This window comes from Arvicanthis niloticus, chromosome 9 (assembly GCF_011762505.2).
Source record: "Arvicanthis niloticus isolate mArvNil1 chromosome 9, mArvNil1.pat.X, whole genome shotgun sequence".
Taxonomy (NCBI): Eukaryota; Metazoa; Chordata; class Mammalia; order Rodentia; family Muridae; genus Arvicanthis; species Arvicanthis niloticus.
In genome coordinates this window covers 68,946,109-68,971,567 of record NC_047666.1, presented here as the reverse complement: position 1 = coordinate 68,971,567, position 25,459 = coordinate 68,946,109, and the positions used below count along the sequence as shown (strand labels likewise).

The window sequence follows — 25,459 nt, the reverse complement described above, 5'->3', positions numbered from 1 at the left end:
ATGTCTGTTTAGTCTGCCATTCCTCAAACTCTCATCAGCTTCCCACCCTCCCCTCACTTTCTTCCTTTCCTGCAGTCAGACCCAGACCTAGGAGGACCTCATAACCTGACACTTCTTCAAATGCAAAATAGTCTCACAGAGACAAGGAAAACACACAAAACAAAAACTCTCATTTGCCTATTAACAAGGCATTCAAGTCTGGAGCATCCTGTAGACAAGCTAAGACTGGAGCAACTGGAGAGAACTCCATGAAGACATTTCAGATTCTACCACAAATAATTTTTGAAATATATTTAAGCCTTTAAGGAAAGAGAATGAAACCGCTCCTTTATTGAGCGGCCAATAGACTGGCATCTTAAACAGCTGCAGCAGAAGCCATTTTAAAGATCTTCAAAGATGCTGGGTGCAGTGGGAAGTGTCCTCCTTTCAGTTGCAGCTAGTGAGGCTGTGCTGAGCATTGTAGGGAACACATTCATTGCACTTGTGAACTGCATGGACTGTACCAGGAACAAGAAGCTTTCTAGCATTGGCTTCATTCTCACTGGCTTGGCAGTTTCCAGAATGTGCCTTGTGGGGCTCTTAACCACAGAGGCATACATAAAAATATTCTCACCACAATTGCTGTCTCCTATCACCATAGTTGAACTCATCAGTTATCTGTGGATAATTATCAGTCAAGTGAATGTCTGGTTTGCCACCAGCCTCAGTATTTTTTATTTTCTGAAGATAGCAACTTTTTCCCACTACATATTTCTCTGGTTAAAAAGAAGAATTAATATAGTTTTTCTCTTCCTGGTAGGGTGCTTGCTTATGTCAGGTCTATTTTCTTTCCCAGTAGTTGTGAAGATGGTTAAAGATCATAAAATGTTGTATGTGAACACATCTTGGCAGATCCACACGAAGAAAAATGAATTAATCATAAACTATGTTTTCACTAATGGGGGAGTATTTTTATTCTTTATGATAATGTTAATTGTATGTTTTCTCTTAATCATTTCCCTTTGGAGACACAGCAGGAGGATGCAATCAAATGAATCAGGATTCAGAGATCTCAACACAGAAGTTCATGTGAAAACAATAAAAGTTTTATTATCTTTTATTATCCTTTTTATACTGCATTTTATGGGCATTGCCATCAGTGTCATTTGTCTGTTAATTCCAGAAAGCAACCTGTTGTTCATGTTTGGTTTGACAACTGCATTCATCTATCCCTGCTGTCACTCCTTTATCCTCATCCTAGCAAACAGTCGGCTGAAGCAAAGCTCTGTAAGGATGCTGCAAGGATTAAAGTGTTCTGAGAAAGGAAAGGAACTCAGAGGCACATGACAGCCTGGAATAGTCACAACAATCTGGAATAGTCAGCGGAAAAATCCCTGAGGATCCTTTCATTTGCACTGTGTTCTTTTATTGATTTGGCATCATTACCAAACACAGTTGGAATCTTCTTCTGCCTCTCGAGGAAGCACACTCCCAGGTGGGATTTTAATTCCATGTACGGGTTCATTTGATCAGTCAGTCTCCTGACTATTTCATCTCTTCCTGTACATTTTCCAAAGGAAAAACATCAACTATAGACCATCCCATGTAAAGAAAGATTTCATGGTGTACCTAACCTCCAAAACAACACTTCATTGTTATTCCTTTGGCTTTTCTGTACCACTGACTCCTTTTCATCAGAATACTCAAAGAAACGGAAAGCAAGACAAAATGTGATAATCAATCTGGACATTTGGAACATGAAACATTTGTGTACATTTTTATTGCTTACAAAGTTGCCTTTATTTTTACTACTAAACCACAAAATTCATGTTACATTAAGTATTTGATATAGTAGCATGCTTATAATAGTGGATTTAACTCTGATAAATAGCTAGAAAAAATATTAATGCATTGATCATACTGATCAATGCCAGTGACAATATCAAACAAATTGGACAGGGAGGGAGTCCCCTAAAATAAACAGTTTGTTGCCATTATTCTTGCTTACTCACTAGATTTTAAAAGACCTTGCTTAGGAAAAAAGGACAATCTTAGGACACAGGACACTGAGGATGATACTTATACTGACCTCCATGGAAAAGAAAAAAATTATATATTGCTGATAACACTGTATAATTAAGCCAGTAACAAGATAAATCAGCAAAGAAAATAGCTAGTTGAGTGACGAGACAGCCTGAAGAATAGGAAGAAATCTTCATTGCCTAATCATATATTCAACACAGGATTAATATTCATTATGTATGACAAGTACAAAATAATAAATACCAACAAACCCAATAAATAAATAGGCTAATGGGATGAACAACTAGTTCTCAAAAAGACACAAACGCCCATCAATATTTCAAAAACTGTTCAACACCCTTGGCTATATAGGAAATACAAATTAAAATTATTTTGGAATTTCCTCTCACCCCAGTCAGAATGGCTGTAATCGTGAACAAAAATTACAATAAATGCTAACAAAGACATTGGAGAACGGGGTTCTTCTACCCTGCTAATGGGAATGTAACTTAGTCTGGCCATTACCAGAATTAGAATAGATGATTTTCAGAAATGTGAAAAAGAATTACCATATGGCCTAGCTACACTACTGACTTCACATCCCAGGGATACCACGAAGATGCTCAAACACTATGTTTATTGCAACACTGTTCATACTTTCCAAGTTAAAAATTCTGCCTTGATGTCCATGAAGAGAAGAATAGATTTTTTAAAAAACAGAAATTGATTCTGCCATATAGGTTAGTTAAGAAGTATGCCTTCTGCAACTGGAGCAAAATAGATCAGACTCAGAAAAATAAATGTTAAGTATTTTCTCTCTATGAAAACCAACAAAGAAAGTAGCCTACACAATGGGAGGAAATCTTTATTATGCACCCATATAGCCAACATAAGATTAATATATTATTTTAACAAGTTTAAAATAAGTGCTGCCAAACCAAATAACAGATTTTACATAGATAAAATGTATGTGTAAGTATATAAATAGAGACATATGCACACACACACATTTGAGACATGAAAGTACATAAAAAATGAACAGAAAAGGAAAAGGAAAGGAGAGAGAAAAGAAGAGTATTGTAGTGGAAGTTTGAAAATATTAAAATCATGACATACTTGATTTAAAAAATCTTTATGAAACCTATTACTAAGTACAATTATTCACAGATACAACTTTTTTTTATTCTAAAACTTACCATACCTACAAAAGAGCTTACATTTTAATTAAACATTAAATCGATATTCTAAAGTGGTTATATTTCTTCTATAGCATTTATTTGTACAGTCAGGTTATAAATGTAAACAATAAAATTATAATGGTTTCTCACTCTTCATTTTCATTCTTTCTTTGTCCTTTTAGTTTTACAGTTATGGAATTTATTTTTCTTCAGAAAAGAGCTGTGGTTTAGCTAGGTGATCTCTAACTCCCTGGCTAAAGTGGTGCAATATTTCACCTCTTGAGGAGCTGGTAGGTGTTGTTACCTTGCACAACTCAAGATGATGATTTCATATTTAAAACATAAAATTGTTATTCCAGTTGCTTAATTTCATCCTGTTTATATCAGCCACTTCTACTCAACTACTAGACTTATTCCATGCAAAATAGCATCAGAGGGGAAATTATAATACAAGAAATGAAAACCATCATTTGCTTATAAGAAAATTACAAGAGATTTATTCTGCACACATTCTGTAGACATTAAGTCTTACAGGGCAAGTGGACAAAACTCTGTGAAAAACCTTCAGATTCCCCAACAACATATTTTATTTTATTTTTAAATCCTTTACTTAAGGAAAGAAGGAAAAATCTATCAATCACACAATATAGAGGACACTCTGCAGCAGATCTACTGTAGATTCAACATATACAACCTTAGGGACCTACAGAGATGCTGAGTGCAGCAGAAGGCATCCTCCTTTCTATTGCAACTGTTGAAGCCAGTATGGGAGTTTTAGGCAACACATTTATTGCAACTGTAAACTGCATGAACTGGGCCAAGAACAAGAAGCTCTCTAAGATTGGCTTCCTTCTCATTGGCTTGGCAACTTCCAGGATTTTTATTATATGGATATTAACTTTAGATGCATATGCAAAACTGTTCTATCGAAGTAAGTATTTGTCTAACATTCTGAATGAAATTGTCTCTTATATGTGGATGACTGTGAATCACCTGACTACCTGGTTCGCCACCAGTCTCAGCATCTTCTATTTCCTGAAGATAGCAAATTTTTCCCACTGCATATTTCTCTGGTTAAAGAGGAGAACTGATAAAGTTTTTGTCTTTCTGTTGGGGTGTTTGCTAATTTCATGGATAATCTCTTTCTCAATTTTTGTGAAGGTGATGGAGAACAATAAAATGAATCATAGAAACAGGACCTCGGAGGCATACTGGGAGAAAATGCAATTCACAATAAACTATGTTTTAATCAATATTGGAGTTATTTCTCTCTTTATGATGACCTTAACTGCCTGTTTTTTGTTAATTATCTCACTTTGGAGACACAGAAGGCAGATGCAGTCTAATGTTTCAGGATTCAGAGACATCAATACAGAAGCTCACGTGAAAGCCATAAAATTTTTAATTTCATTTATCATCCTTTTCATCTTATATTTTATAGGTGTTTCAATAGAAATTATATGTATATTTATCCCAGAAAACAAACTGCTATTTATTTTTGGTTTCACAACTGCATCTGCATATCCCTGCTGTCATTCATTTATTCTAATTCTAACAAACAGTCAGCTGAAGCAAGCCTTTGTAAAGGTACTGCGGGGATTAAAGTTCTCTGAGAAAGGAAAGTATCTCAGGGCCACATGACTCTGGAACAGAAATGGGTAGTCTGGAATAATAATGAAGAAATCATAGAAGGTATTTTTCATTTGTACAGTGTTCTTGCATTGTGTTTGGGGAGATGTAAACTTCTCTTTTATTTTTATTTTTTATTCTATGTGAACATGTATGTTCGAGTGTGTGTGTGTGTGTGTGTGTATCTCCGTATATGTATGTGTTTGTGTGTGATTGTGTGTATCTCTGTGTGTGTGTATGTGTTTGTGTGTATTTGTGTGTATGTGTGTGTATCTCTCTGTCTGTGTGTGTATGTGTGTGTATCTGTGTGTGTGTTTGTGTATCTTTGTGTGTGTGTTTGTGTATGTATCACTCTCTATCTGTGTGTGTATGTGTGTGTGTTTGTATATCTCTGTGTGTGTATGTGTATATCCCTCTGTCTGTGTGTGTATGTGTTTGTGTGGTGGGCGAGGGGGGTTAGGATGTGTAAGAGGGAATAGATTTGTTGGTGGTGTTTTTAACATGGATATTTACAGGCCAAGGAACTGGTTCTCTCCTTTAACCTTAGGGTAGGGTCTTTCATTGTGGCTGTCATTTTAACAGTCCAGACTAGCTGAACTAAGAACTTTCAGCCAGTTCACCTGTCTAAACATCCTTTCTCATGGAAGCTGTGTTAGGATTACAGAATGCATGCTACTCCATACAACTTTTTAACAAGGCTTCCCATAGATGGAACTCATGTCACATGGTACGCACAGCAATCATTTTTATCCGCCAATCTCTCTTGCTAGCCCATTTCTATTGACTTTTAACTGTAGTATTAAACTTTACTGAAATCTTCTGCAACCATTCTGACTATGTCTCTTAGAATCTCACTCTATGGTAGGATTTTAATGCCTTGTGAAAATTTGGTTATTCAGTCAGGTTCCTACCACTTTCCTACCAAATCATTCTCATACACTTGGTAGAAGAAAAACATCAATCTGCAGACTAATCCAGGTAAAAACTTCTACAGATAGAATAAATGTCTGAAACAAGACTCATTGTGATTAACCTGATTTCCCCCAGAGTACCAAGTAATACCCTTTCTCAAAGACTCACAAAGGAACCTACCACTTGAAACTGAAGAACAGAGAGGGGTGTTTCCTTTACTACTTACAGTTACTTTATTTCATCTATTAAGTTCCATAATGTTTATTACTAGTAGATATTGAATGAAGCAACAATGGTTATAAGAGTGGATGTGGCTCTATGACAAATATCTAGAGAAGCAGACAATGTGTGGAGAATGAATAAAAACCATGAAGAAAGAAGTCTTCCTACTGTTCAACCCCAGGAGGACTTGAAATGAAGCAGCCATGCCGGGTGGTGGTGGCACATGCCTTTAATCCCAGCACGTAGGAGGCAGAGGCAGGTGGATTTCTGAGTTCAAGGCCAGCCTGGTCTACAGAAACAACCAGGGCTACACAGAGAAACCCTGTCTCAAAAAGAAAAAGAAAAAAGAAGAGAAAGAAATGAAGCAGCCACATATAAATTATTGCTGAGGAGAGGTTGTCCTGAAGAAAACACCCAAAGACACAGTGTCTGGCCAGAGCGGAAAATAGTGGACCAAGTCCAGGACTTGAGTGGAGTAGACAATGTCCTGTTAAGGGTTTGGAACAAATATACACATGTTATTGTTCATATCCAGAAATCCACAGGCATGTTTGAACTGTTGATTTCTCAATAATCAATTTTTAACCTTTTTTATTTTAGAATGAAAACTTTTATCATCACTCCTGAGCTCCCAGCATAGTCTGCAGAGGCTAAGGGACACACCAAGGGGACCTTGGAGAGGAAGTGTCTATTTGATCTATCAGACCCTAGAGCCATGTATCCCAACACAAAGCTACTGCTTAGTTTAGTTCTGAGCAAACCATCTAAAAACTCTTGAGCTGAAGAGAGTCTAACTCTCTAACCAGTATGTATGGGCTCACATACAAAAATAAATAAAATTTTTAAAAAGTCTCATTGGTGGTTTTTCCATTTATATCATTAGTTTGATTTTTACTATAAAATAAGGCAGCTTCCATTATACTATTCTTAGAAACAAAATGTTAAAAATGTTTTTAAAAACACTTAATTACAAACCCTTGCAATACTTAACTACATGTTTAATGTTTCTATGTAAATTTTAAGATAGATATATGATATGTAGTGACAGATTCATAGATGTTCAGTGATAGCTATAAGAAATATAGAAACTTTTTTTCTTTCATTTTTGTATAAACTGGATAACTAGGTCCTTTATCTCTGTATAACGAGTACAGGTGCCCTGGGTTTTCTTTTTTAATGCTTTGTAAATTCTGAAATTCTGGGCTGGAGAGATGGCTCAGCAGTTAAGAGCACTGACTGCTCTTCCAGAGGTGCTGAGTTCAATTCCCAGCAACCACATGGTGGCTCACGACCATCTGTAATGTGATCTGGTACCCTCTTCTGGTGTGTCTGAAGACAATGACAGTGTACTCACATACATAAAATAAATAAAATCTTTTTTAAAAAGTTTAATTCCTATGCAGTAATACTTTTTAAAATTTATTTATTTATTTATTTATTTATTTATTGACTCTAGATTTTCTTCCCCCCCCCTCCACTCTCTGACTCTTCCACATCCCATATCCCCAACCCACTGTCTGTCTCCATGAAGCTTTTCCCACTCCCCACCCCCCACCACACATGACCTCTAAACACCCTGGGGCCTCCAGTCTCCTGAGGGTTAGGTGCATCTTCTCTGATTGAACACAGACCCAGCAGTCCTCTGCTGTATATGTGTTGGGAGCCTCATATCACCTGGTATATACTGCCATTTTGGTGGTCCAGTGTTTGAGAGATCTCAGGGGTCCAAATTAATTGTGACTGCTGTTCCTCCTACAGAGTTGCCCTCCTCCTCAGCTTCTTTCAGCCTTTCCCTAATTCAACCACATGGGTCAGTAGCTTCTGTCCATTGGTTGGGTGCAAATACCTGCATCTGACTCTTTCAGCTGCTTGTGGGTCTTCCAGAGGGCAGCATGATAGTTCTGTGAGCACTCCATAGCCTCAGGAATAGTGTCAGGTCTTGGGACCTCCCCTTGAGCTGGATCCCACTTTGGGTCTGTTGCTGGACCTTCTTTTCCTCAGGCTCCTCTCTATTTCCATTCCTGAAGTTCTTTTGAACAGAAACAATTATGGGTCAGAGTTTTAACTGCTGGATGGCAGCCCCTTCTCTTGTTTGGTGCCCTGTCTTCCTGCTGGAGGCTGACTTGGCTCTCATTTATTTTCCAATTACATGTTGAACCTGGTTTCATTAGAACTTTATGCATAGTAGGCCCTTGAGTTCATATTTTCAGTGTATCCTCCCAACTTGACTTATAAAGGAAGGTTGTGTATGTTTCCAGTCTTGGCCTTCTTTAGAATTAAATTTGAAATTTTTCTTACCTACTTCTAAACTTCCCCATGCTACATTTTGAATGGTTTATGGTCAAAGGTTTTGAGATTTAAAAAAAAAATGATAAAAAAATAAAATAAAAATAAGATATAAAGTGACAAAAATTTTCATATCTTAATCATATTAAACTTATAAATCTAGGACACTAATGTAGGGCGTGGTTCTGATGCTAAGGTCCTGATCCCCAATTGGTTCTTGATCCATCAATAAAGATGCTAGTGGCTAATGAGCTGGGCAGAAGAGGCGGGACTTCCAAGTCCCCTCAGGCAAGCTAGAAGATACAGAGGAGAGAGGAGGATTTTCACCATGCTTCAGAGGGAGAAAAGGTGTTCGGCCATGTGAGATCTCAGGGCAGGGTGGCTACAGGCCATTTCCCCAGGTGTGAGATTAGAAATACAACTAAAGCTGAGGGTAGTTTTGCATTGCTGAACAAGGAGAAGGTAACTGAGCAATTAAAGTTGAAGACAGATTTGGGGGGGCTGAGCTATGAAGGGCATGATAGCCATGGGAGATTAGAAGTACCCAGCAACTGAGCCATAAGTTAGGTTGAAAATTAAGTTAATGTATGTGTGTATGTTTCATCTGTGGATTGGAGAGAACCCGGGTGGGGCTGGCAGATCAGTTGGCCCAGAGCTTAAAGGAGGCTAGCAGAAACTACACACTACACCAATGGCAATACAGATGTCTGTGGTCTGTGCTGCATCCTGAAACTATGCTGATGTTGTGGGCCATGCTTCTTCCAAGAGCCTTGCTGATGGGTAGCCTACACTGCCACCTAGGTCCATTGTGATATCTGGGCCAGTGCAACTACAGAGTGGCATGTCCCCTTGCCTGAGGTAATTTTAGCTTCAAGGAGAATTTTATATAGGATAGTATTTACAGCATGTGTCTTTAGCAAATGGCTAGAGAAGTGTCAATAGTTTGCATTGATAAAGAATATTAAAATGAGTACTTTTGAATATTTGCTAACAAAACATCCGGGGGGGAGGGGGATATAGTTAAAAGACAGTGAAGGAAGATAGTTAGCTCCTTTCTAAGCCTGCTCCAGTCTGCTTCAAATCTATGTAGTACCTGTAAATTATATATATTCTTTGAGTATAGTGGAGGCTCTTTTGGCCCTCATGAGCTTAACTCGGGGAACAAAGGATGCCGGATGGTCAAAATCATCAAACTAGTCCTGGGCCATTGACTTCTGGGTTCTCTGTCTTAGACCAAGGATAAGAAAGATAGTCAAGGACTAGGCAGAGCAAATCAAATTTATTAGGAAAGTTCTTGAGGGGAATAGGTCATCCCAAGAGGAGGATACAACTTTGTCATCCTGCCCAGTTGCCTCCCATAAGACTTAAGGAAGGAACTGGGTAGAGACTAATCTTTATTGGATTCATCATTCTTTGAGTGCATTTTTTGAGAGTCAAATCTGTGTGCACTCCATATTTTCTTTACAAGCATCCTCAGTCAAACTGGAGAGGTGATTATGCATTGTTCTTCCAGTCAAGGAAGTGGTCATTTTTTTTTTCAGTTTCTTGCTCGAAATCTTCTACTTAGTAGCCTATTGATTGACTGTCCTGTTTTCTTCATGTATTAAGGTACTATCTCATAATTACAATGGACCCGCTCTTAAATCACAGAGAGCTATCTCCTTTCTCATTTTCATACTTAAAAGGTGAAAGGCAATATTGATTTTTGTATTTTATATTTTATATACAAATGTATGATGCTCTTACTATATAATTCCCCCCATTAAATGCAAAATAGTCTCAGAGGGACAAGTAAAAACCAATGAAACAGAAACTTCAATTTGCATCTTAGCAAATTGCAAGAGGACATTAAGCCCACACACATTCTGTAGACTAGCTGAAACTTACAGAAGCCACAGGAGTGAACACTGCAACATTATTTCTCATTTTACTACCACACACACTTAATTTCCTCTGGAGTCGTTATTTAAGGGGAGAAGATAAATATCTCTTCTACAGCAAGTAGCTACTACTTGCAACAATTCTGCAGCAGGTGATTCACACCAGGTCCAGCAGAAGCAGTCTTGGAAATTGGCGGAGATGCTGAGTACACTGGAAAGCATTCTCCTTTCTGTTGCCACTAGTGAAGCTATGCTGGGAGTTTTAGCGAACGCATTTATTGTACTTGTAAACTGCGCAGACTGGGTCAGGAATAAGAAACTCTCTAAGATTGGCTTTATTCACACTGGCTTGGCAATTTCCAGGATTTTTACCATATGGATAATAACTTTAGATGCATATACAAAGGTTTTCTTTTTGTCCATGCTTATGTCTAGCAATCTACTTGACTGCATGAATTATATATGGGTCATTATTAACCACCTGAGCGTCTGCTTTGCCACGAGCCTGAGCATCTTTTACTTCCTGAAGATAGCACATTTTTCCCACTACATATTTCTCTGGTTGAAGAGAAGGGCTGATAAAGTTTTTGTCTTTCTAGTCGGATACTTAATTATAACATGGCTAGCTTCTTTTCCATTAGCTGTGAAAGTGATTAAAGATATTAAAATGCATCAGAGCAACACATCCTGGCTGATCCATCTGGAGAAAAGAGAGTTACTTATAAACTATGTTTTTTCCAATATGGGGCCCATTTCCCTCTTTATGGTGGCCCTAATTGCTTGTTTCCTGTTAACCATTTCCCTTCGGAGACACAGCAGGCGGATGCAATCCTTTGGATCAGGATTCAGAGATCTCAACACAGAAGCTCACGTGAAAGCCATAAAAATTTTAATTTCATTTACTATCCTCTTTATTTTATATTTTATGGGTGTTTTCATAGAAACATTATGCTTGTTTCTCACAGAAAATAAACTTCTCTTTATTTTTGGCTTCACTTTGTCATCCATGTATCCCTGTTGTCACTCTTTTATCCTAATTCTAACAAGCACGGAGCTGAAGCAAGCCTCTGTGAGGGTACTGCAGGGGTTAAAATGTTGAGAGACTTAACAGAGAAATGGATGTTCTGGCACAGCTCAGCAAGGGAATCCTTTCCAGTCCCACTATGCTCCCACACTGTCTTTTACTTGAATTGTTAATCATCATTGTAAGCTTTGGCAACTGGTGTGACTGCAGCTACTCCAGGGTAAGACTTTATAGTGAGAGCAAACGTTGGAAATAAGACTCCTCAGCCTTATGCAACTGACTTTCCATTCATTGGAAAAACCAAAGGGGGTGGGGGTAGGCAGACATGTATGATGAATCTTGACATTTAGTACATGGAACTGGGGAGCCAGAGGAATGCTTCTGTGTGTCTACAACTTTTACTTCTTACATAGTTACTTTTCCTTTCCCAGGTTAAGTCTGGATGTTACTTTTCCTTTCCCAGTTAGTTACAGTAGATGCTTGGAGTGGTGGAACAGTCACGAGAATAGATGTAATCTGTGGGAAAGAGCTGAGGAAACAGGGTATCATGGGAAGAAGAGACTGCAGAACTACTAAACTAGTCTTCATGTGTATCAAAAACAGTGATTTCAGATGAAGTCAAGTCATGGAGCAAAGGTATCTGAGGAAGGATTCTGCTGAAACTGATCCAAAGGCCACAGTCTCACTATGCTTCTAAACAAACAGAAAAAGAGAAAACCAGGAGCAAATCCATGCAGTTTAGCATTCTGACTTAGGATTTTAATACACATGAGTGCACATACACATACATGTGAGTGCATGCACACACACATGCATACATATACATACACTCATATATATAAACTTATACTCACAAATACATGTGTCTATTGTTTTTAGATAAAAATTTTTTTGTTCAACCTAATAATCTAAATCAGTAGTTCTCAACTTGAGAATCTTGACCCCTTGGGTAGCTGAACAAGCCTTTCACAGGCGGCACATATTGGATATTTACATTACAATTTGTAACAGTAACACAATTAAAGTTAGGAAATAGCGACAAAATGATTTTATGGCTGGGTTCGGCACATGAGGAAGTGCAGTAAAGGGTCACAGCATTAGGAAGATGAGATCTTCCAGACCACTGATCTAGGTGAATGTATTATCTTGACAACTTACAAAAGTACACTGGTTTTAGTGGTCAGTCACTTATACTCCTATACATAAAAGGATTTATTCATTGCTATGTAAGTTTCTTAAGCAATGTTTTATATTTTAATTAGCATGTTTTAGAATGTATATGTAGATAAAAGTGAAACAAACAAAAAAAAAATATCTGTTTTGGAGAGAGACAGAAATCCCCTGGTTGGGTGGGTAAAGAGATTGAGAGGTTCTTGGTGGAGTTGGAGGGGGGAAAAAACACAACCAAAATATATTGTATAATAAATTAATAAAAATTACAAAAGAAATCTGATGCCACTAACCAGTTTCAACAAAATTCATCAGATAAGATCATCTGAAATCATATTGAGCAGCAAATCTTTTTCTACCAATTATATTACAATTAGTTCATTTCCCATTTTGTAAAAATCTCCTGTGTAATGAATACTTTTGAATGTGTATAATGAGTCACCATAAAGATGGATCAAAAATTTCTGTCTATCTTGTGTTGTCTGTATTTATCTTGGCTTAGGTTTTTTACTGTGCAAAATAGATATAAAATAAGCATTATGAAACATGAATTATATACTTTCATCCAATATTTTTGAAGAATAAAACTGCCAGATTTTGAAAACATAGAACAGAAGCAAGTATCAGTACAATAAAAATATAATGAAAATTAAATAGAACAATAATTTAATAATATGCACAATGGCTGGACTGGGTCTTTGGAGTTGTGAAAGTGTCACTGGAGATAAGCAAGTATAAATTGAAACCCAAAAAAAAGGCTTGAGAAGAAGATAGAAAAAGCAAGGGGAAAAGTAAAGAAAATCCTGTATTTGGGAGGCATGGCAATGCATCTTTATAAACTCAGGCATTTTTCAAATTAAAATGTCTTAGATATGTTTGAGTCAATTGATATTTTCACAAGTTGACAACTTCAGGGTTATACTCATATTTTACTAGTTTGCTTTTTGTTTTCCTCAAGACTCTTTAGTCACTCATTATCTAGACAGCTGACCCTATTTTACTTTTTAAATCTTTACTGTTCCCAAGTGATAATGAAAAAACTATTGCAGGATTTCATAAAATGTTCTTATAAAAATAAACATACAATGATATTTTTATAATGCCTCTAACAATGAAATATGTTCCACTATGTTCATAGCAGCCTTATTTATGATAGCCAGAAGCTGGAAACAACCCAGATGTCCTTCAACAAAGAAATGGATACAGAAAATGTGGTACATTTACACAATTAGGTATTAAAAACAATAGGTATAAAAATAAAAACAACAGGTATAAAAAACAATTTAGGTATTAAAAACAATGACTTCATGAAATTCTTAGGCAAATTGATGGAACTGAAAAATATCATCCTGAGTTAGGTCACAAAAGAACACACATGGTATGCACTCACTGATAAGTGAACATTAGCTTCAAGTTTGGAAAAAATCTAAAAGATTCAACTAACTTCTACTAATTCATAAAGAAAATCAACTTTTCAAGGTACTGATCACTCTTTAAGCTAGCTCGTCTAACTTGTTAGGAAATGTATAAGTTAAAAATCATTATCTGAGAGGATCTTTTAATGTGGTAGGAATGGAAGCTAAGAACATTTTGGTTAGTCAGCTGAGGCATGTATTCCAAAGGCTCGGAATACCCAAGGTACAATTCACAGACCACATGAAGCTCAAGAAGAAGGAAGACCAACGTGTAGATGCTTTGGTCCTTCTTAGAAGGGGGAACAAAATATTCACAGGAGCAAATATGGAGACAAAATATGGAGCAGAGACTGAAAGAAAGGCCATGCAGAGAGTGCCCCACCTGGGGATCTGTCCCATATACAGTCACCAAGCCCAGACACTATTGTGGATGCCAAGAAGTACATGTTGACAGGAGTCCGATATAGCTGTCTCCTGAGAGAGGCTCTGCCTGAGCCTGACAAATACAGAGGTTGATTGATGGTCTCAGCCAATGATTGGGCTGAGCACAGGGTCCCCAATGGAAGAGTTAGAGAAAAGTCTGAACATTATCAACCAAACAGACCCCCCCTAGACCTCCCAGGGTCTAAACCAGTAACCAAAGAGTACACATGGAGCTACCCATGGCTCTAGCAGAATATGTAGCAGAGAATGGTCTTGTTGGGCATCAGTGGAAGAAGAGGCTGTTGGTCCTGTGAAAGCTCGATGCCCTAGTGTAAGGTAATGCCAGGCAGGGAGGAGGGAGTGAGTGGGTGGGTGGGGGAGCATCCTCATAGAAGCAGGAAGAAGGGGGATGGGATAGGGTGTTTCTGGAGGGGAAACCAAGAAAGGGGATAACATTTGAAATGTAAACAAAGAAAATATCCAGGAAAACAAAATTAAATAAATAAATTAATAAATAATAAATAAAAACATGCCTCAGCTGACCAAAATGTTCTTAGCTTCCATTCCTACCACATTAAAAGATCCTCTCAGATAATGATTTTTAACTTATACATTTCCTTGCAAGTTAAACAGGCTAGTTTAAAGAGCGATCAGTGCCTCGAAAAGTTGATTTTCTTTATGAATCAGTAAAAGTTAGTTGAATCCCTTAGATTTTTTCCAAACTTGAAGCCAATGAAGAACATTCACCCATGACAGAGTAGACACAAATGTGTGATAAACTAAACTAAATCACATAGGGCACATCTGTAGAAATCACCCCTATCATTAGAGTAAAATGGATCAAAAAAACTTTAAGTCCAATGGTGAGGCACATTGTTTTGTTAAGTTTTTCAGTAAGAGCTATCCTATTACTATTTTAGAGGGCTATAAGAAATGTCAAAGTTGAGAAGAGACTATATTGACACCGAGTTCATTACATTGCAGTGATAAGTTTTGAAGTAGAATTTTGTTCAGTTTGGATTTAATCTTTGAAAAAGCAAATTCCTCACTTACTTGCTTTATTTTAATTCTCTATTATCTTTAAGAGACAAAACTGCAACTCCCAAGCATGTCCTGTGGATCTACCAGTCTTAAAATGCTATAAACGAGCTGGGCAGTGGTGGTACACGCCTTTAATACTGGCACATGGGAGGCAGAGGCAGGCAGATTTCTGAGTTTGAGGAAAGCCTGGTCTACAGAGTAAGTTCCAGGACAGCCAGGACTATACAGAGAAACCCTGTCTCAAAAATCAAAACAAAAAAAGTTATGAATGTCTGATATTTTCACTGATAATTGATCACTGCAATAAACTATCTTATAGAAATGTATCTATGATAAACAGAATGCCTTTTTTAAAGGCACTAGTATTTTAAATAAATAACTTGAGGATGTACCTCCAATGTTATCAAAATGAGAACAAAATAACGTCAAGTTAGTAAATACAGTGAAATAATAAAGGCTGGCTTAAGATTAATGAAAATGAACTTATAGAGCATTTCAAAGACAAACTTACAAATTTAGAGAGGATACAAACTAACAAAAGATAAAAGTGAAGACATTACAACAAATACTGATGAAATTCATAGTCTTATTGGACATGCTTTAAAAAAAAAAAAACTATACTCCAAAAAATTAGAAAATCTAAAATAAATGGATGTCTCTAGAAACACATGACCTAACAAAATATTAGACCAAGACAATATAAAATAGTTAACCAAGTATATGACTAGCAATGAAATTAAAGCAATAATAAGAAATCTCCCATCTAACAGAAGAACAAGTCTAGAGAGATTCATTGTAGAAAATCATAAAGCATTTAAATACATTAAAGACTCCTTAAACTTCTCCATTATATAAAAATAACAAACTCATTTTACAGAGCCAGTATTACACAAATACCAAAACAGAATAAGAACAGGAAAAGGCAATAGAAAATTGAAGGTTGGTACCTCTGGTGGACATGAATATTAAAATTCTCCATAAAATATTTAAAATCTGAATTCAACAGGATATTTTAAAAAATCATTCTTCACATTAAAGCCATCTTCATCCAAGGATAGAAAGATGAATCAACATATAAAGAACAATTTAAGCAATAGAGCACATAGAAAAAAGCACACATGGTGGTATGAATGTGAAATGTCCCCTATGGGATTAAGTATTTGAACACTTGGTCCCCAAGTGTGCTTGAGGGGTCAGGGAATAGGTGGTACATCCTTGCTAGTATAATTCCATCACTGAGAGTGGTCTGAGATTATATATACTCATCCTAATTCCAGTTTCCTTTCTCTGCTTCATGCTTGGAATTAAAACGTAATCTCTGAACTTCCTTCTCCTGTCACTTTGCCTTGTTCATGCTGCCATGCCATGATAGACTCTTACCCTGAGAAACTGAAAACACAACTTCATTCTTCCTTCTATAGGTTTCTTTGGTGATAATATTTTTTCACAGCAAGAGGAATATAACTGATACAGCAGAAAAATCAGATGATCATAGCAGTAGTTGCACAAATGGCTTTTCATGAAGTACAATAATCCTTCATGATAAAGGCCTGAAAATAAGAATAAAAGAAATATACCTTAACATAATAAAGATTACATGTCTTCTGGTCTGGGCCCAGTAACTGAGCAGATCCAAGATGGCAGCTCTGTCCCCAATCACACAGAACCCAGAGGAAGCAGGGCTCCCAGGAACTCTAACCAGGGAAGTATCTTACGTAAGCAGACAGCAACGTTCACCCCAAACAAGGAGTAACTGGGACCCACAAGGACCCAAGAAGTCACTCCCAGCCTGGGGCACTGGTTTCTTTTGGTCTGGGCCAAAGCACTGAGCAGATCTTGGGCAGCAGTTCTGCCCCCAATCTCTAAGAACGCAGAGGAAATGGAGCTCCCAGAGCTCTCACCTGGGCAGCATCCTGTCTCACTTGAGCACTGAGCAGATTTTGGTCCCTAGCGCTTACCCCAGTAGTTATACCCACCCCACAAAGTTCTGATACAACCAAGACAATAGGAAAGACAGGCTCCAGTCAGGGACAGGGCAGGTAGCACTAAGGAGATACAGATGGCAAAAGGCAAGCGCGAGAACATAAGCATCAGTAACCCAGGCTACTTGGCATCATTAGAACCTAGTTCTCCCACACTAGAAAGTCCTGAATTCCCCATATCACCAGGAAAGCAAGACTCAGATTTAAAAACACTTCTAATGATGATGATAGAGGACTTTAAGAAGGACATAAATAATACCCTCAAAGAAATTGAGAACACAGATAAGCAGGTGAAAGCACTTAAAGAGGAAACACAAAAAGCCCTTAAAGAATTACAAGAGAACACAACTAAACAAGTGAAGGAATTGAATAAAACCATCCAGGCATAAAAATGGAAGTGGAAACAATCAAGAAATCAAAAAGGGAGGCTACGCTGGAGATAGAAAACCTAGGAAAGATATCAGGAGTCATAAATGAAAGCATCACCAACAGAATACAAGAGATAGAAGAGAGGATCTTAGGTGCAGAAGATTCCATAGAAAATATCAACACAACTGTCAAAGAAAACTCAAAATGCAAAAAGTTCTTAACACAAAATATCCAGGAAATCCAGGAAACAATGAGGAGACCAAACCTAAGTATGATAGGTTTAGATGAGAGTGAAGATTCCCAACTTAAAGGGCAAATAAATATCTTCAACAAAATTATAGAAGAAAACTTTCCTAATCTAGAGAAAGAGATGCTCACAAACATACAAGAAGCCTGTAGAATGCCAAATAGACTAGACCAGAAAAGAAATACCTCCCATCACATAATAATCAAAACACCAAGTGCACAAAACAAAGAAAGAATATTAAATACAGTAAGGGAGAAAGGCCAAGTAACATATAAAGGTAGACCTATCATAATTACACCAGACTTCTCATCAGATACTATAAAAACTAGAAGATGCTGGACAGATGTCATACAGACCCTAAGAGAACACAAATGACAGCCCAGGCTAATATACCCAGCAAAACTCTCAATTACCATAGATGGAGAAATCAAGATATTCCATGACAAAACCAAATTTACACAGTATTTTTCCACAAACCCAGCATTACAAAGGATAATAGCAGGAAAGCTCCAATACAAGGATGGAAATTATACCCTAGAAAGAGCAAGAAAGCAACCCTCTTCCAACAAATCCAAAAGAAGATAGCCACACAAAGATAACTTCATCTCTAATAACAAAAATAACAGGAGACAGCAATCACTGTTCCTTAATATCTCTTAACATCAATGGACTCAGTTACCCAATTAAAAGACATAGGCTAATGGACTGGATGCATAAACGGGACCCAGCATTTTGCTGCATACAGGAAACCTACCTCAGTGTAAAGACAGACTCTACCTTAGAGTAAAAGGCTGGAAAACAATTTTTTAAGCAAATGGTCCTAAGAAACAAGCTGGAGTCGCCATTCTAAAATCTCCAGCCCGAGAACACAACGGGGTGGGGGAGACTCATGGCTCCACCTGTATAGGTAGTTGAGGGTGGCCTTGCCAGGCATTAGTGGAAGTGGACAGCCTTGGTACCTGAAAGTTTGGATTCCCTAGTGTTGGGGAATTGCAAGAGCAGGGAGGTGGGAATGAGAGGATGGTGGGAGCACACCCTCATAGTAATTGGAGGCAGGGGAATGGGGTAAGGGATTAGGCATCAGTGGAAGTGGAGGGCCGTAGTGCCTAAAAGTTTGGATTCCCTGATGTTGGAAAATTTGAGAGCAGGAAGGCAAAAATGGGAGGATGGTGGGAGCACACCCTCATAGAAACTCCCAGAATTATATGGATTAGACATGACAGAGGCAGGCCTCCAGAAGACTAGATTCCAGAATTCAAACAAACATCTTGATACTAAAATTTGTTTTGAAAATTGTATATTGCAGAATACATAGCCTTGGTGTATCTACACATCAGGCAAGCTGAGCAGACCTGCTTGAACCTCTGATGTCCTGGAAGTCCAGCTGGATACAGTGAAGACACAGTGTCAGAGGCTTATCAATTTACTCTTCTCTCAACCCCTCTTCTAATATCTCAACACCCATAATCAGCTTGAAGAAGTTAATGAAGAGTCGGTGCCCCTATTCCCTGGGCTTGGGGACTGAGATGGTTAATACTGGGCTATCTTTCTAAGGAAAAGTAGTGGTCTTGGTGGAACAGAGAGGATTAGCTAGAATTTATTGCATAACTATAACCTACTGGTAGAAATATGTATAATTGTTATTAAGATGAAGTTATAATCTCTTAAATGGTACAAAATTTACTTTGATTTCAAATTTAAGGTTTTCATTGGTACAAGCTTCTTATTAATATAAAATGAAATGAATATTGTTACTATCATAGGCATTGCGCCTGTCCAACACATTTAGGAATACAAGGCTTAGACCCAGTCCTTCGTTAACTTTTTTTAACTTATTTGAGATGGTTAGCCTGTGAGTTAAGGGCCTATAGCAAATTCATGGCTTTGAGTTTATTGTTAGGGTGTTTTCTATATTTTCTTTAGAAATAGTTGAGAGGAGTTAACAGACAACAGTCCAGATTGCCTTACATAAATAGTTGGTTTTCAAAACATCAGAAATCCACAGAATTGACATTACAAACATTTCTGTATTAATGTTTATTTTGATTAGAGACCTGTCTGCTCCTAACAGCTTCCTATCTTGGATTCTAAGAAGAAATTGAGCATCTTTGGAGTTATTCCAATTGTGGTGAGTCAGCCACTAGGCAAGAATTGCCTCTTTCCATCTACAGACAAATCACTGTCCAGAAAAGGACACACTTGCAGAATAGTCGACTGATTATATCTGCCAAGACAGAGTAATCAGCCCTTAATAATTCTGCATCACTAGGTCTGTCAGATGATCCTGGGCCAGAGGGCTGAAGATCGGATGCTCCAACATTCTGTGGTATAGGGACTGTCCAGGTGTTCAGCAGTCTCTATAAATTGCTATGTTTTAGAAGCTATGCTTTGTGCTTCCCATAATTTCAGTTAACTCATTCATTCTGGATTTCTGATGGGGTTGAAAACTTATAGTCTCACAGCCAATCCTTGCTATTTTCTTTAAGAGAAAAGATTTGCGAGGATGGTTTTCAGCTGACATTCATTCTAAAGCCAAGAAAAAAAAAAAAAAAAAAAGCCAGGTTCAGAACTAAGTCTTTATTTAGGAGAGATGACAGAGGTTCTGCTTAGTCAACAAAATGATGGACTGGGTATTAGGTCTATCTTGTACCTTACTGACATAAATTGGTATAGTTATGCTCTAAATGTATTTTGAAAGAAAAGTTTTATTTTAACAGGAAGGGTGATATGTAGGAGGAGCTAAGGTGGGAGGAGTAAGGAGAGGAGGAGGACAAGGAGAGGAGGAGCTAGGTGATCATTACGAAATTTATAAATCCATTGGTTAACATTTAAAAAATTGTATAAAAGCAAAAAGAGGGTATGGGATAGGGGTTTTCTAGGGAGGGGAAATGGGGAAAGGAGATGGCATCTGAAATGTAAATAAAATATCCAATAAAAAATGAAAAAAATAAAAAAATAAAGATTACATGTAAAAAAAACTATGCCAATACTATACAAAGTGAGGAAAAACTGGAATCATTCCTACTTTTAGGAATAAGACAAAAGGATTTACTTTCCTCAATCTTAGTGCAGTGTGTCAAGCCCTACCTAGAACAACAAGATAAGAGAAAAAAAAAAAAATACAAATAGAAAAGTCAAATTGTCCTTTTGGAGATAACATCATCCCAGAATCAATAAAACATTAGAACTGATAAATACTTTTAGGAAAATAGTGGGATATAAAATCAACATATAAATTCAATTGCTTTCTTATTACCAATAACAAGCATACTGAACAATAAAACACAGTGGGGGAAATATCTCATTCACAATGCCTACAAAACTACTGAGGGATAATGACAACCAAGAAGGTGAAAACCCTCTACAATGAAGATTACAAAATACTTTTAAAAACATCAAAGAAGACACTAGAACATAAAGTAACTTCTTGTGTTCATAGGTTAGCATAGATGAAACTGTAAAAATGACTATATTACTGAAAATAATTCATAGGTTCAATAAAAAAAATTATCAAAATTAAAATGACTTTCACCACAGAACTGGAATACTAAGATTATATGGAACCACAATAGTCAAAGAAATCCTAAAAACAAAGAACAATGCCATATGAATTGTACTGCCTTATCTCCAGTTATACTACTAATTCACTGTAACAAAAACCACATGGTTCTTCACAAACCATAATTTGAGACCAATAGAATAGAATATACAATACAGAAATAAAGCCACACAGCTGCATCCACTTAATTTTTCTGACAACAATGTTGTCAAAATACATATTGGGCATGAAGGAACAACATCGCTAACAAATAGCATTAGAAAATCATATCCACATTTGAAAGAAGGAAAGTAGATCCATACTTCTCAGTGTTCATGAAAATCAATTCAAATTGATCAAAGACATTAATGTAAAATGTGAAACTTCATATCTGATAGAGAAAAACAGGAAAATTATTTCAAGAGATAGATGCAGGCATGAACTCTTTGAAAAGGTCTGTACTATAGTGCATAAGAAATAACAAATAAAAATGGCAAATAAGATTATATGAAATTAAAAAGCTTTTGCACAGCAAAGCAGACAGTGAATTGAGTGAAGAAATGGCCAAAAAAAGGAGAAATCTACTACTTGTTCTGTTGGGGGTTTGGGGGCAGACAGAGACAAAAATATGACAGAGACAGAGAGACAGAATAAGAAGGTTAATATCTATAATAAACATGAAAAATCAAGCAATCCAATCAAGAAATAGGCTAAGGAAATAAAAATATAGCTCTCAAAAAAAGAAATTCTAGTGGTCAATAAACACTGGAAGTTTGTTCAGCACATTTAGGCATCAGGTTATAAAACTTAAATTTTCCACTAATTTAATGTAGTTCCATCTGTTGACACTTGGCACTAGATCATGTGCTGTCAATGTTCCAGTGAGAAAGTTCCTTGAGTGTCTTCAAGAGTGTGTTTTTGTCTAAAAGTTTCCATGTTTCAGGTTTTAAAAAGGAGCCTCTAGTCTGTTTCAAATTGAATTTTGTACACGGTGAAAGATATAAATCTAATTTAATTCTTCTTCAGGCAAATGTGTGGTTTTTCCAGAATTTGTAGCATGAGTAATCTTTTGACCAGCGTATGTTTTCTATCTTTTGTCAAAAATAATACTTGTGTTGACTTACTTATGGGTCCTCTGTTCTGTTTCATTGTTCTATCTGCTTTCTTTAATGATGGTAGCAAGCTAATTTTTATCACTATAGTTCTATGTCATAATTTAAAGTCAATAAAGGTATTATGATACCTCCAGCTCTGTCTTACTCTTTGGAATCCCTTTGGCTATTTGTAGTCTTTTATGATTCCATAGGATTCTTGAAATTTTTCTAGATCTATGAAATATGGTCAACTTTGATAGGTGTAGCATTAAATCTGAAGATTAATTCTGGTAGAGTGGCCACTTTCATAATATATTAACTCTACCAATCCAGGAACATCTTTCCATAATCTAGTATCTTTAATTTTCTTTTTCTATGACTTGAAACTTTCATTGTAACTTTCTCCTCCTTAGTTAGGACAGCTTCTAACTCATCCTGTTCAGAATCATCAAGAAAGTAAATGACTATTAGTACTAACAAAGATGAGGGGGAAAGGAAAGACTTATACAGTGCTAGTGAGACCGAATTGTTCCTGCCTCTATAAAATTCACTTCCCCTCAAATGTAGGTACAGATGTTGCTGAAGTCACCACAGGTTTTCTTGACAGGGCATAGAGAAATCAAGTTGGGACTGAGCTTGCAGCTTCATCTGTGCTATCTTAGCTTTTCTAGTGCCAGGTGGTACTATGAAGGCTAATACAGAGGAGCTCTTATCAACCATTTAATTCAACTATGTATTCTTGCAAAGCAATGTGTATCTACTGATGTAACAGTGGCAAGCATGTTAAGGGAATAAGCAACTGTTTTCTGATTGGAACTCCTCAACATGAGGAAATCCACATCAAACCAGATTAAAAACACAGGGTTGTAGTGTGACTCTCTTTCAAGGAGACAAGTAGAGAGATGGATGAGAAATAAAAGCTAAAAATTCTACTTGCATAATAAGATAATAGCTAATTTACTAACATGTATAGGCCCCTAATTATGCACTATTCCCTCTGTTAATCCCTTCACATTGATTCCAGTTCAGTGTTAATATTTTTGCCTGTCCTATTTAACAGTCAGGAAAACTGGGGCACAGAAAGGGGCAGTAACCTGGCTAAGGAACATACATCATGTAAATGTGTGACTGTATTATCTTGTGTACTAGGCGTGCTTCAAAGTAATTTGCTGCATCATGAGCATGTGTGTTCTTCTATATATTTCTTTATGTCCCATGCATGTAGATTTGACCTTAGGCCTGTGTACAAATACATATGCAACTGTAGAATGCATGTAGGTATGTTGCATATATATGTAGATGTTACAAGATTAGATTCTCAAGCCCTAAAGTCCTCCAATTCTTACATATGATTTACTCTTTAAATCACTGTTACTCTCACACAGTACTTGCCTTCACTAACTCTGATTACCTTCCAAAACCAGATAATACTGTGTACATTCAGGGTGGTAAGGATATAGGCCAAACCTCAGTCTTCTTGAGACGGATCTTTTCTCCTATGAAATGCAATGCACTGATGATTACTATGCCTATCTTGCTAAGTATTTGTAAAGTTTCCGTCTATTAATCTAAATAAAGAGCCATCTGTGAAAGCTAAATAAAAGGTTAATAGAATGACTGTATGACCAAATTATATCATTCCTGGGCATCTATCATAAGGACTCTAAATCAACATGCCACAAAGGTATTTGTACATCTGTTTACTGCACCACTAGTCACAAACAGCAAGGTACGGGATAAGCCTATGCTGATCTATCAATAGATAAATTGCTAACCAAATGTGATACATAAACACAGTGGAGTTCAACTGAGCCATAAACAAGAATGTCATTTGCACGAAGAAGGGATCAACCGGAGATACATCATGATGCTCTAATGAAACTGTCTTTGTGAAACTATTCCTATATGCAATGAACATATACCAGTAAAAATATATAAAACATTTTTAAAGTTGTAAATTTTACCCTATTTACAGCTAAACTTAAGTTTTAATTAATGTTGGGGCCTAGACTGCCCCACTTTGGGTGGCCAAAAATGTTGCAGCCCTCTCCACTCCACGCTTGGTGGCCACTGTTTCCCGGCCCAAGCTGCCACTCCGGTCTGCGGGGCAGAGTTCATCGAGAGAGAGAGAGAGAGTGAGGACGGACTCGAAGAATGGAGACCAGAGAGAGTGTGATTCAATCCCGTTTATTCTTCAGTCTCTCTTCTTAGTCTGAGTCCCAAGTCTTGAGTTCCTAGTTCCTAGTTCCTAGTTGTACTCCTTTTGTTCTTTCCGAGTGTCTAATGTCTACTCCTACTCCTCGTGTCTGAATCTCTGTTACTCCAAATTGTTCTGCAAGTTGTTCTCTCTAAAGTGTCTGATTCTCTCCTTTTATATGTCTCACTTCTAAGCCATGCCTTTTGGTCACGCCTTTAATCATGCCCTTAGGTCTTGTCTCTAAATCTGATCTCTAAGTCACACTCTTAAGTCACACACCTTTAATCTCACACACCTTTAATCTCACACACCCAAGGAAAGTCCTGGGTATCAAAAGCAAGATGTTATCAGAGTGTGCTCAGCTGTTGTAGGCTATTGTAATCCAAGTCTCATGTCAGGGTATATGGCTCAAGATGGCTGCAAAGCTGATAGCCTCTTTCTGCTAAAAGTCGGCTCCCAACAAATTAAAATTAATCAATTTAAAAGAGTGGTTTATTCAAGTGTTCTATATACTATTGTAATAATAAAAATCATATATTTTTTACCCTTTTGTTTATTTTTTTTGTATGATGTTGGAGTTTTCAGAGTTTGTGAATTTTGTTTGTGAAATCTCACTTTGTTATGCAAACTAGTCTGGATCCCTAAGGCTTAAGTAATTTACAAGTCTTAGTCTTAGGAGTTAAATAAAGGTTTAGGCAGTTTCCACCAAGCCCAGCTAACAGTGAGTTGCTATGGAAAAGGATAAAGTGCAGTGCTAGTTTTGTTGGTTTGGATCCTGTCAGTGTATGTCTGGCACTCCCATATCACCATTCAGCTTATTAAATGCAAAACAGTGTCAGGTGGCCAAGTAA

The 25,459-nt window shown here is 37.1% G+C and overlaps 3 protein-coding genes across 3 annotated transcripts; all 3 read left to right on the top strand.

Annotated features, from left to right (window-relative positions):
* Window positions 1-396: 396 nt before the first annotated feature.
* Window positions 397-1,326, top strand: LOC117715665 (taste receptor type 2 member 114-like). The gene has a single exon (XM_034512572.1). It carries the CDS (start codon window positions 397-399, stop codon window positions 1,324-1,326), a length of 930 nt encoding a protein of 309 aa, XP_034368463.1.
* Window positions 1,327-3,890: 2,564 nt separating this feature from the next.
* Window positions 3,891-4,918, top strand: LOC117715616 (taste receptor type 2 member 105). The gene has a single exon (XM_034512516.2). It carries the CDS (start codon window positions 3,891-3,893, stop codon window positions 4,818-4,820), a length of 930 nt encoding a protein of 309 aa, XP_034368407.1. The 3' UTR covers window positions 4,821-4,918.
* A 5,389-nt stretch (window positions 4,919-10,307) lies between these two features.
* LOC117715808 (taste receptor type 2 member 104-like) lies at window positions 10,308-11,207 on the top strand. Its single transcript, XM_034512649.1, has one exon. It carries the CDS (start codon window positions 10,308-10,310, stop codon window positions 11,205-11,207), a length of 900 nt encoding a protein of 299 aa, XP_034368540.1.
* The last annotated feature ends 14,252 nt before the right edge of the window (window positions 11,208-25,459 follow it).

What these genes read in the sequence shown, in the direction of transcription:
- LOC117715665 (XM_034512572.1), top strand. Translation starts at nt 397, where the DNA reads ATGCTGGGTGCAGTGGGAAGTGTCCTCCTTTCAGTTGCAGCTAGTGAG.
- LOC117715616 (XM_034512516.2), top strand. Translation starts at nt 3,891, where the DNA reads ATGCTGAGTGCAGCAGAAGGCATCCTCCTTTCTATTGCAACTGTTGAA.
- LOC117715808 (XM_034512649.1), top strand. Translation starts at nt 10,308, where the DNA reads ATGCTGAGTACACTGGAAAGCATTCTCCTTTCTGTTGCCACTAGTGAA.